Source organism: Eubalaena glacialis, chromosome 6, assembly GCF_028564815.1.
Source record: "Eubalaena glacialis isolate mEubGla1 chromosome 6, mEubGla1.1.hap2.+ XY, whole genome shotgun sequence".
NCBI classification, from domain to species: domain Eukaryota; kingdom Metazoa; phylum Chordata; class Mammalia; order Artiodactyla; family Balaenidae; genus Eubalaena; species Eubalaena glacialis.
Window position 1 is genome coordinate 141,422,241 of NC_083721.1, and position 12,485 is coordinate 141,434,725.

The following is a 12,485-nucleotide window of genomic DNA, read 5'->3' on the forward strand; positions in this document are numbered from 1 at the left end:
TAGCATCTTCAGAGCTGACCTGTCATCACAGATTTTCCCAGAAGGCAGCACCAGTTTCCATTTATTTTTAATCTCTCCCTTTCTTAGTGCCCAGCAGGGTACCTGATAAATTTAATTCAAACCCCTGAAGTTTTACTGAGTGCTTAGATTTACTAAGATTTTTTTTTTTTTTTTTTTGAGTAAAGTGAATGGTGCCAAACTTTGGGATGAGCTCAAAGATCCGGTGGATCTATGTCAGCAGGCCTCTAGGAGACCAGGAGCTCTTGGAGTTGACTTAATCGGCTCAGGGGTGACATCATCCGAGGGGTCTAAGGCACCACGGAACACCGACTGCAGTCTAGGGCCCAGGAAGACCATCCTCCATCCTCTGGCTCAGGCTGACGAGTGGTGGGCACGTGGAGGTGAAAGGTGTGAATGGAGGTCAGAGGGAGGAAAGGAAACATCGCCCGTCCAAGGAGCCAGTGTTCACGGACTCAGCAGCAGATGGAGCAACAGAATGGGTCAGGCAGCGAGCAGCCCTGCACTGAATTGCCCAGCAACACAGGACCTACCCCGTGAAGAAAATGAGTTGGAAACTGGCAGGACCTGGAAAGAACAGCAGTGTGAAGGGTCTGGGAGCTGGCAGTCAGCATTTTATAGTCAGGTCCAAACACGACACTTAAAATTATAGTCATAATAAGTGTCTGCACAGAAGGAAGAAGTCTCTTTTCCCATGGGGATGAGAGTTTCTTTTTTTTCCTTTGTGAAGTGTTTATTCAAATATTTTGCCCATTTACTTTTTTTTTTAATTTTATTGAAGTATAGTTGATTTACAGTGTTGTTAGTTACAGCAAAGTGATTCAGTTATACATACATATATATATCTATTTTTTCTAGATTCTTTTCCCTTATAGGTTATTACAAAATATTGAGTATAGTTCCTTGTGCTATACAGTAGGTCCTTGTTGGTTATCTATTTTATATATAGTAGTGTGTATATGGTCTTGTCAGAATGCAAGAATTATTTCAGCAAGCTGCATAATATGGTAAGAATACTCACCTTTCCAACAAGCTATAAAGAGGAGAGAGAGAGAAAAAGAGTCTTACATTTTTGCAATGCTGACTAAAAATAATCCAAAAAATAAAATTTCAAAAAAGTTTAATATTCTGTTTAACTCTAATTGCAAATGGGGCTAGTTTCTAATTACAGGAAGCCAAGGTTAAAGGATGGAGGAGGGCGGACACAGAAGTTTATTATTTTGTGGATCTTCCTGACCTTTCCTCCTTGTGAGCTGTGGCCAGCAGACATTAGCAGAATTCTGGTTGAAATTTGAATCACTGATCACTTGTTTTAGAAACAGAACACATGAGGCTCTGATTAAAAGGCAAGATAGCTAATATTCAATTTGTTTTGTCTCTATTTTACAGCCTTCTGAGAGCCATTCAACAAGGCAGGACTAAAATACGGGGTCTTATTTTCTTCACTGATGAACGCCTTGGGAACCTCTATTTTTCTGCAGAGCTGTGGGGATTTCCAAATGATCTTTGTCTCTGCTAAAAAAAATACAGCTCCTGTGTTTGAGTGATCTTGTATCCAGACTGAGGGAACCCTCTGCTTTCTCCCGAGCATCTGGTTTCTCCAAGTGATTTACCTGGTAAGCGTGAGATGTAACAGGGGGAAATATTGGCAAATCTTGAAGAAAGCACAGGCCTGACAATTTCCATGTTCATTTTACTCAATTCCTAGGAAGCAAATGAATCACTCCGAGACGATAAAAGATTTTACTAGCCCTGGCAACAAACTGGTCATCCATCCTGCTGGCCCACAGCCCACAAACCCTCTCACATCAACCCTAGGAACATTTTTGTTTGTCTTCATCTTGCAGTTGCTGAGATGCTGACTGCCAACAGAGAGCACACAGAACCCACAGCCTCCTCTGCATCTCAAGGCCTGAAATAGATCTCCCTTCCTGACTGAGAAGTCCCATTTGTTAACTTCCAGCCCAGCTGTGAGGCCAGAAGAACAAACTCTAGAATTAGGTGCATTTGTCTGAGTTTCAGTCTGGGGAAACTACTTGACCTCTTTTAGGGTGTTTCTTTTTTTTAATTTAGTTTTTCCTGAAAATTCTCTTTCTTATGTCTCTCCTAAGACTCCAATTACTTGGGCCCTCCTGTTTTATTCCCAACCTCCCTTTCTCTCTCCATTCTCCCCAGCTTCCTAGATCTCTTACTTTATTCTGGGGGAAGTTCCCACCCACCAGCCCAGGACCCTCATGCCAGTGCGGCTGGAACTGCTGTAGGGCTGAAGAACAAACATGGTGGAGCAGGAGTCCAACCTTGCAGGGCATCTGAATTAGCTCCAAAGGCCTGTCACCCAAACCCCTATCTCAGTTCTGCATTCTAGAGTTCCATGCTCTCTGATCAGCACCCTGTCTGGTTATAGACTCTGCCCACTTCCCGACAACCCACTAATTTCCTGGCTAACTCCTTTCATGCAGTGTTGGAAAATGCCCTCACATCCCAAATCCTCCAAGATAGAGATTCACCTCCCTGCCCCTTCCACCCCTTGAGTCTTCCTTGATTTAGATCACACACTCCTCTCCCTACAATAGCTCTCCCCTTGTCCTCTCCCTGTGCCCCAGGCTGGTTCTCACCTCCTCCCTGTGCTGGAGAGACTTTCAGCTCTCAAGTGACATCTTTGACATGGGTTCCCCCACTCAACCTTGGAGTTTTCTCCATTGACTGCTTCTTGCCTCTTTCCAAGTTGCCCGCAATTGGTGGGACTTCCTCATCTCTGCAGTGCCATTTTTTCTGGTGTTGGGCCCACTCTTTTTGGTAATGCATCTCCCTGGGTTCATTCTTTAGAATTCCATTTCTGTCTCTCTAGTTTCACATCCTTTGGAAATTCATTCATCCCTGCGGCTCTAAGGACGTTAGTAATTTCAGCTTCCATTCTGCCTGTAGATTATTTCACTTTAGGGTCTACACAGCATTCCTCTGCCTCTAAAATGTTTAAACTCATCACTTCTTCCTACCAATAGATTTTCTTCACAATTCTTCCTCTGTCTACTCATCCACAGTGGTACCAAACCTCTCCCACTGTGGCCTTAGAGTTTTTATTTATTTATCTATTTTAAATTTTATTTTATTTATTTATTTTTTTATACAGCAGCTTCTTATTAGTTATCTATTTTATACATATTAGTGTATATATGTCAATCCCAATCTCCAATTCATCCCACCACCACCCCCTCCCCCCTGCTTTCCCCCCTTGGTGTCCATATGTTTGTTCTCTACATCTCTGTCTCTATTTCTGCCTTGCAAACCGGTTCTTCTGTACCATTTTACCAGATTCCACATATATGCATTAATATATGATATTTGTTTTTCTCTTTCTGACTTACTTCACTCTGTATGACAGTCTCTAGGTACAACCACATCTCTACAAATGACCCAATTTCATTCTTGTTCATGGCTGAGTAATATTCCATTGTATATATGTACTACATCTTCTTTATCCATTCATCTGTCAGTGGACATTTAGGTTGCTTCCATGACCTGGTTATTGTAAATAGTGCTGAAGTGAACATTGGGGTGCATGCATCTTTTTGAACTATGGTTTTCTCAGGGTGTATGTCCAGTTGTGGGATTGCTGGGTCATATGGTAATTCTATTTTTAGTATTTTAAGGAACCTCCATACTGTTCTCCATAGTGGCTGTATCCATTTACATTCCCACCAACAGTGCAAGAAGGTCCCATTTTTTCCACACCCTCTCCAGCATTTATTGTTTGTAGAGTTTTCCATGATGCCCATTCTAACTGGTGTGAGGTGATACCTCATTGTGGTTTTGATTTGCATTTCCCTAATGATTAGTGATGTTGAGCAGCTCTTCATGTGCCTCTTGGCCATCTGTATGTCTTCTTTGGAGAAATGTCTATTTAGGTCTTCTGCCCATTTTTTGATTGGGTTGTTTGTTTTTTTAATATTGAGCTGCATGAACTGTTTATATAATTTGGAGATTAATCTTTTGTCCGTTGATTCATTTGCAAATACTTTCTCCCATTCTGAGGGTTGTCTTTTCATCTTGTTTATGGTTTCCTTTGCTGTGCAAAAGCTTTGAAGTTTCATTAGGTCCCATTTGTTTATTTTTATTTTTATTTCCATTACTCTAGGAGGTGGATCAAAAAAGATCCTGCTGTGATTTATGTCAGAGTGTTCTTCCTATGTTTTCCTCTATGAGTTTTATAGTGTCTGGCCTTACATTTAGGTCTTTAATCCATTTTGAGTTTATTTTTGTGTATGGTGTTAGGAAGAGTTCTAATTTCATTCTTTTACATGTAGCTGTTTAGTTTTCCCAGCACCACTTATTGAAGAGACTGTTTTTTCTCCATTGTTTATCCTTGCCTCCTTTGTCACAGGTTACTTGACCATAGGTGCGTGGGTGTATCTCTGAGCTTTCTATCTTGTTCCATTGATCTATATTTCTGTTTTTGTGCCAGTACCATACTGTCTTGATTACTGTAGCTTTGTAGTATAGTCTGAAGTCTGAGAGAATGATTCCTCCAGTTCCGTTTTCTTCCCTCAAGATTGCGTTGGCTATTCGGGGTCTTTTGTGTCTCCATACAAATTTTAAGATTTTTTTGTTCTAGTTCTGTAAAAGAAATGCCACTGGTAATTTGAGAGGGATTGCATTGAATCTGTAGATGGCTTTGGGTAGTATTGTCATTTTCACAATATTGATTCTTCCAATCCAAGAACATGGTATATCTCTCCATCTGTTTGTGTTATCTTTGATTTCTTTCATCAGTGTCTTATAGTTTTCTGAGTACAGGTCTTTTACCTCCTTCGGTACGTTTATTCCTAGGTATTTTATTCTTTTTGTTGCAATGGTGAATGGGATTGTTTCCTTAATTTCTCTTTCTGATCTTTCATTGTTAGTGTATAGGAATGTAAGAGATTTCTGTGCATTAATTTTGTATCCTGAAACTTTACCAAATTCATTGATTAGCTCTAGTAGTTTTCTGGTGGCATCTTTAAGATTGTCTATGTATAGCATCATGTAATCTGCAAACAGTGACAGTTTTACTTCTTCTTTTCCAATATGTATTCCTTTTATTTCTTTTTCTTCTCTGATGGCCGTGACTAGGACTTCCAAAACTATGTTGAATAAAAGTGGTGAGAGTGGACATCCTTGTCTTGTTCCTGATCTTAGAGGAAATGGTTTCCATGTTTCACCATTGAGAATGATGTTTGTTGTGGGTTTGTCCTATATGGCCTTTATTATGTTGAGGTAGGTTCCTTCTATGCCTACTTTCTGGAGAGTTTTTATCATAAATGGGTGTTGAATTTTGTCAAAAGCTTTTTCTGCATCTACTGAGATTATCATATGGTTCTTAACCTTCAATTTGTTAATATGGTATATCACATTGATTGATTTGCATATATTGAAGAATCCTTGCATCCCTGGGATAAATCCCACTTGATCGTGGTGCATGATCCTTTTAATGTGTTGATGGATTCTGTTTGCTAGTATTTTGTTGAGGACTTTTGCATCTATATTCGTCAGTGATATTGGTCTGTAATTTTCTTTTTCTGTAGTATCTTTGTCTGGTTTTGGTATCAGGCTGATGGTGGCCTCATAGAATGAGTTTGGTAGTGTTCATTCCTCTGCAATTATTTGGAAGAGTTCAAGAGGGATAGGTGTTAGCTCTTCTCTAAACGTTTTGTAGAATTCACCCGGGAAGCCATCTGGTCCTGGACTTTTGTTTGTTGGAAGATTTTTAATCACAGTTTCAATTTCATTACTTGTGATTTGTCTGTTCATATTTTCTATTTCTTCCTGGCTCAGTCTTGGAAGGTTATACCTTTCTAAGAATTTGTCCATTTCTTCCTGGTTGTCCATTTTGTTGGCATAGATTTGCTTGTAGTAGTCTCTTAGGGTGCTTTGTATTTCTGTGGTGTCTGTTGTAAATTCTTCTTTTTCATTTCTAATTTTATTGATTTGCATCCTCTCTTTTTCTTATTGAGTCTGGCTAATGGTTTATCAAATTTGTTTATCTTCTCAAAGAAGCAGCTTTTAGTTTTATTGATCTTTGCTCTTGTTTTCTTTGTTTCTATTTCATTTATTTCTACTCTGATCTTTATGATTTCTTTCCTTCTGCTAATTTTGGGTTTTGTTTGTTCTTCTTTCTCTAGTTCCTTTAGGTGTAAGGTTAGATTATTTATTTGAGATTTTTCTTGTTTCTTGAGGTAGGCTTGTATTGCTATAAACTTCCCTCTTAGAACTGCTTTTGCTGCATCCCATAGGTTTTGGATCCTTGTGTTTTCGTTGTAATTTGTCTCTAGGTATTTTTTGATTTCCTCTTTGATTTCTTCAGTGATCTCTTGGTTATTTAGTACTGCATTGTTTAGCCTCTGTGTGTTTGTGTTTTTTACATTTTTTTCCCTGTAATTGGTTTCTAATCTCATAGCTTTGTGGTTGGAAAAGATGCTTGATATGATTTCAATTTTCTTAAATTTACCAAGGCTTGATTTTTGACCCAAGACGTGATCTATCCTGGAGAATGTTCCATGTGCACTTGAGAAGAAAGTGTGATCTGCTGTTTTTGGATGGAATGTCCTATAAATATCAATTAAATCTACCTGGTCTATTGTGTCATTTAAACCTTGTGTTTCCTTATTAATTTTCTCTCTGGATGATATGTCCATTGGTATAAGTGAGGTGTTAAAGTCCCCCACTATTATTATGTTACTGTCGATTTCCTCTTTTATAGCTGTTAGCATTTGCCTTATGTATTGAGGTGCTCCTATGTTGGGTGCATATATATTTATAATTGTTATATCTTCTTCTTGCATTGATCCCTTGACCATTATGTAGTGTCCTTCCTTGTCTCTTGTAACATTCTTTATTTTAAAGTCTACTTTATCTGATATGAGTATTGTTACTCCAGCTTTCTTTTGATTTTGATTTGCATGGAATATCTTTTTCCATCCCCTCACTTTCAGTCTGTATGTGTCCCTTGGACTGAAGTGGGTCTCTTGTAGACAACATATGTATATATATATCTTGTTTTTTTATCCATTCATTGAGCCTGTGTCTTTTGGTTGGAGCATTTAATCCATTCACATTTGAGGTAATTATTAATATGTATGTTCCTATTACCATTTTCTTAATTGTTTTGGGTTTGTTTTTGTAGGTCCTTTACTTCTCTTGTGTTTCTCACTTAGAGAACTTCCTTGAGCATTTGTTGTAGAGCTGGTTTGGTGGTGCTGAATTCTCTTAGCTTTTGCTTGTCTGTAAAGCTTTTGATTTCTCCATTGTATCTGAATGAGATCCTTGCCGGGTAGAGTAATCTTGGTTGTAGGTTCTTCCCTTTCATCACTTTAAGTGTATCATGCCACTCCCTTCTGGTTTGTAGAGTTTCTGCTGAGCAATCAGCTGTTAACCTTATGGGGGTTCCCTTGTTTGTTAGTTGTCGTTTTTCCCTTATTGCTTTAAAAATTTTTTCTTTGTCTTTAATTTTTGTAAATATGATTACTATGTGTCTCGATGTGTTTCTCCTTGGGTTTATCCTGCTTGGGACTCTCTGTGCTTCCTGGACTTGGGCAGCTATTGCCTTTCCCATGTTAGGGAAGTTTTCAACTATAATCTCTTCAAATATTTTCTCAGATCCTTTCTATCTCTCTTCTTCTGGGAGTCCTATAATGCAAATGTTGGTGCATTTAATGTTGTCCCAGAGGTCTCTTAGGTTGTCTTCATTTCTTTTCATTCTTTTTTCTTATTCTGTTCCATGGCAGTGAATTCCACCATTCTGTCCTCTTCCAGGTCACTTATCCGTTCTTCTGCCTCAGTTATTCTGCTATTGATTCCTTCTAGTGTATTTTTCATTTCAGTTATTGTATTGTTCATCTCTGTTTGTTTGTTTTTTAATTCTTCTAGGTCTTTGTTAAACATTTCTTGCATCTTCTCTATCTTTGCCTCCATTCTTTTTCCAAGGTCCTGGATCATCTTCACTATCATTATTCTGAATTCTTTTTCTGGAAGGTTGCCTATCTCCACTTCATTTAATTGTTTTTCTGGGGTCTTATCTTGTTCCTTCATCTGGTACATATCCCTTTGCCGTTTCATTTTGTCTATCTTTCTGTGAATGTGGTTTTTGTTCCACAGGCTGCAGGATTGTAGTTCTTCTTGTTTCTATTGTCTTCCCTCTGGTAGATGAGGCTATCTAAGTGGCTTCTGCAAGCTTCCTGATGGGAGAGACTGGTGGTGGGTAGAGCTGGGTGTTGCTCAGGTGGGCAGAGCTCAGTAAAACTTTAATCCACTTGTCTGATGATGGGTGGGTGTGAGTGCCCTCCCTGTTGGTTGTTTGGCCTGAGGTGAGCCAGCACTGGAGGCTACAGGCTCTTTAGTGGAGCTAATGGTGGACTCCGGAAGTGCTCATGCCAAGGAGTACTTCCCAGAACTTCTGCTGCCAGTGTCCTTGTCCCTGCGGTGAGCAACAGCTACCCCCCACCTCTGCAGGAGACCCTCCAACACTAGCAGGTAGCTCTGGTTCAGTCTCCTATGGGGTCACTGCTCCTTCTCCCTGGGTCCTGATGCACCCACTACTTTGTGTTTGCCCTCCAAGAGTGGAATCTCTGTTTCCCCCAGTCCTGTCGAAGTCCTACAGTCAAGTCCTGCTAGCCTTCAAAGTCTGATTCTCTGGGAATTCCTCCTCCCGTTGCCGGACCCCCAGGCTGGGAAGCCTGACATGGTTCTCAGAACCTTCACTCCAGTGGGTGGACTTCTGTGGTATAATTGTTCTCCAGTTTGTGAGTCACCCACCCACCAGTTATGAGATTTGATTTTGTGATTGCACCCCCTCCTACCATCTCATTGTGGTTTCTCCTTTGTCTTTGAATGTGGGGTATCTTTTTTAGTGAGTTCCAGTGTCTTCCTGTCAATGATTGTTCAGCAGTTACTTGTGATTCCGGTGCTCTTGCAAGAGGGAGTCCTTACAGTTGTTTTAAACTTGTTCTTGTTGTTGGTCTTTCCTGGCTACACACTTGCAATGACTACATTTTTATCCAGTCTCCTACAATGTCTTTCCGATTTTCCCATTTTCCATTCTTTTGATTGTGATTGTATAGGCATGATTATAAATTGAAATGGAAACATGAAGAAAGACAAATCACCTAGAATTCTACCACCCTAACACAATACATGGTTACATTTTCCCAATTCCTCTTCTAGTATTTGTTTCTATGTACATATATTTACCTATATGTAAAAATGAAGTTAATTTAATTTTCTGCTTTTTAATGACAATATTTTTCATATTTGTGTGAGTCTTCATAAAAATCATATCTGCTTAATATTTTATCAGAGGATGATGGACTGTAACCCAATTATTCTATAAGTATAAACAGTCTACATATATAGTCATTTTTCTCTAATGAATAATATTTCAACAACCTCTGTATCTATAATTTTTTTCCTTTATTTCCTTAGCATAAATTTCCAGAAATGAGATCACTGGGTTTTTTTCTACCTCATATTCTCCTTGATCATAATGACAGACAACCTCTCTCTTTGTTGACCCTGCTTTATTCCTTTGCTGAAACTACTCCTTTTTTCAAAAAATTTATTTTATTGAAGCATAGTTGATTTACAATGTTGTGTTAATTTCTGCTGTACAGAAAAGTGATTCAGTTATTCATATATATACATATACACATTCTTTTCCATTATGGTTTATCTCAGGGTAGTGAATATGCTTCCCTGTGCTACACAGTAGGACCTTGTTGTTTACCCTTTCTATATGTAATAGTTTGCACCTGCTAATCCCAAACTCCCAATCCATCCCTCCCCACCCCCCCACCCCCTTGGCAACCACAAGTCTGTTCTCTATGTCTCTGAGTCTGTGAAACTACTCTCTTGCTGCTTCCCATCACTTCCTATAACCAGATTCAATGACTTCCATTCAAGCAGCCTTCTTTAATTAAGTAGCCAACCAACCGCAGATCCCCATGTTCATCCCTTTAACACCATGCCCTCCAGGCCTTTGTACATAATTGTTATACTAGTGTGAGCTGAGTCACACACCTTTTGAGTTGATCACTGATTGTTTCCCACAGGCATGTTTTCTCTCCCTCTAGGAAGCACACCTCTGAGCTAAGGCATGTGCCTTTTCCTTCCTCCTTTGTTGTGAGCTGTTCCCACAGCAGGCACTCACAGCAAGCCTGCTGCCGAGGACATATGGCTTCTCCACCAGTGAGTTCAGCCTACTGATTCCACATCCCCACACTGCCTTCATCCTAAGTGCCCTCACTAATCAATGATGCTCTATGACACACAGATACTCACGACTATGGTCCTGCATGAACTGGATTAGATCACATTGCTGTACATGAAAAAGGAGAGAGAAAATAAGAAACATAAACACAGCGAATTCCAAGTGACCATATTCATTTCCCAGTGAACAGGTTGCATTTTTGTGTATGTGAATAAGGTGATACATACAGAATATACCCGCTGCCCTGCCATGCCTTTAGGGCCCTAGGAAAACAAAAACAGAGCAAGTTATTGGTATGTGAATTGGAGTCTTCAGTGCTCTTCCCTCACACACTGAGAGCATAAACCTTTCTGTTTCAGTGTTTGATCAATTTAGCTAATGTCTATCTAGACTGAACTGAATGATTTTTCTAGGACGACAGGAAGGAAAGAAACAGAAGTACTTTTTAAAGATACTTGTACTGCAGATAGAACATTTAGAAGGCATTTCTCATAAGAATACTTAAAATTATAAACAGCAGGCTTCCCAAAGAGTAGCATGAAGGAGAGACATTTACTGAAGTATATTTAAAACACTGGCAGCAGCACACAGCCCCAACATATGTGAAAAAAAAAAAAAGACAATTACATAGCCGAATGGACATTACGCAGAAGAAGAGCATACACACTAAGCTCATAAATGCTAAAAGGTGATGGAGGAAAGGAGTACAGATAATTGGGTGTGATGAGTCAGGGAAGGCTCTAAACACAGTCAGCTGCCTTTCTTGGTAGTGTCAGCTTTTCTCTTTTTCCTTTTAATTCCTTTTTATCAGGATCAGCCTTCTTCTTGGCAGTTGGTTCCTAATGTGTTTGCACATATGAATTCCTTTGGGCAGCTATTGAAAGCTAGGATGTTTGCTGGCTTCAGAAAATGCTGTCACATGCTCATGATTGCTGTACAGTTTCACTGACCCCTCAGAAGCTCATCCATGAATGTCAGTGTAAGAACCTCTGTTCTAAATGACAACTGGGCATCTGTCCATCCATCCATCTATCCATCTATCCATCCAACCATTCATCCATCCAATGAACAGTTAAGTGTCTGCTGAATGCTGAGGTGGCCCACTGTGTGCTGCTGGCATTAACCGGAACTGTCATGGCATCCATGATTCTACCCACTGGGGACATATTTTCTTCCTGACCCAAATCAAGAAATATGCATCTCACTAAAAGATTCAGAGACTTATTCTTCCCTTTACAAGTGACAGCAGAAAACAGAAAAGAATGCAGAGCAATTTAAACAGAGAGAGGAAGAGTTTCCAGCTAATGAATAGAGTAGGCAGCCCACACCCTACAGAAAATCAGAACTGTGGAGAGTAGGTTCCAAAAGACTGAGTTTAACAATAACTTCGAGCAACTTCTTAAGGAGAGACTGAGGACCACAGGCATGAGACAGAGAAACCACGGTATACCAGACCAGCATGGCCAAACACAAGAGCAGGAAGATATGGGACCTCCAGGGAGAGCTCCAGAATCTGGAAGGGAGGCAAATCCAGACCAGTCCAGATTGACTCAGAGACCAGATTCTCACCCACATGACTAAGAATAGTCACCAGTTCCTTAATTCAAAAGAAAGAAAAGATTGTACCAGAGTATCCTTTACAGTGAGTTGATTACCATTCTACTACGGATTCAGTTTTCCACAAAACATCCATGTTTTGTTTTCTTTATAAAGTTGCAAGTTAAAGAACCCCTACAGGTAGTCAGAAAACAATCACAATACACAAAACAAGAGAAGCAGTTGCTCCTGTCCTTACACACAAGGTAAGGTGCTTCCTGCACCTCACACACAAAACACAGATGCTGGCAACATTTATTTCTTATTTGACTGTTCTCTTTAGGGGAGAGAGACATGTTAATGTCATCACAATAACACATAAGGCACTAAAATAAAGATATGGATATCTTGTCAGTGGGAGATGTGCCTGGCTCTGCCCAGGAACGCTTCTAGAGGTGCCATTTCTTTTGTAATTGAATCACAGTGGAAAGTTGCAATTTTATTTCCAAATCTCCCCAGCGTCTAAATCGAGAGGCCAGGAAGGCAAAAATAGTGGTTTGGGAAATTCTATCAACTTGCCAGGACACCTTAATGGAGCTTATGCATTCCCATCCCTATTTTTAAACCTTCAGTAAAAATTAACAGTCACAGCTCATATTTGCATTGAACTTTATAGTTTATGAAGAGCATTCAC

The 12,485-nt window shown here is 39.7% G+C and overlaps 1 protein-coding gene across 1 annotated transcript in view; it reads right to left on the bottom strand.

Annotated features, from left to right (window-relative positions):
- Nucleotides 1-12,485, bottom strand: part of COL6A5 (collagen type VI alpha 5 chain) — a 109,392-nt gene that overhangs the window by 41,653 nt on the left and 55,254 nt on the right. The window contains exons 29-31 of the mRNA XM_061194690.1: nt 10,483-10,518; nt 10,327-10,363; nt 1,040-1,051 (exon numbers count right to left, since the gene is read on the bottom strand). Coding sequence (XP_061050673.1) covers nt 1,040-1,051; nt 10,327-10,363; nt 10,483-10,518 — 85 coding nt within the window. The remainder of the gene's footprint in view (nt 1-1,039; nt 1,052-10,326; nt 10,364-10,482; nt 10,519-12,485) is intronic.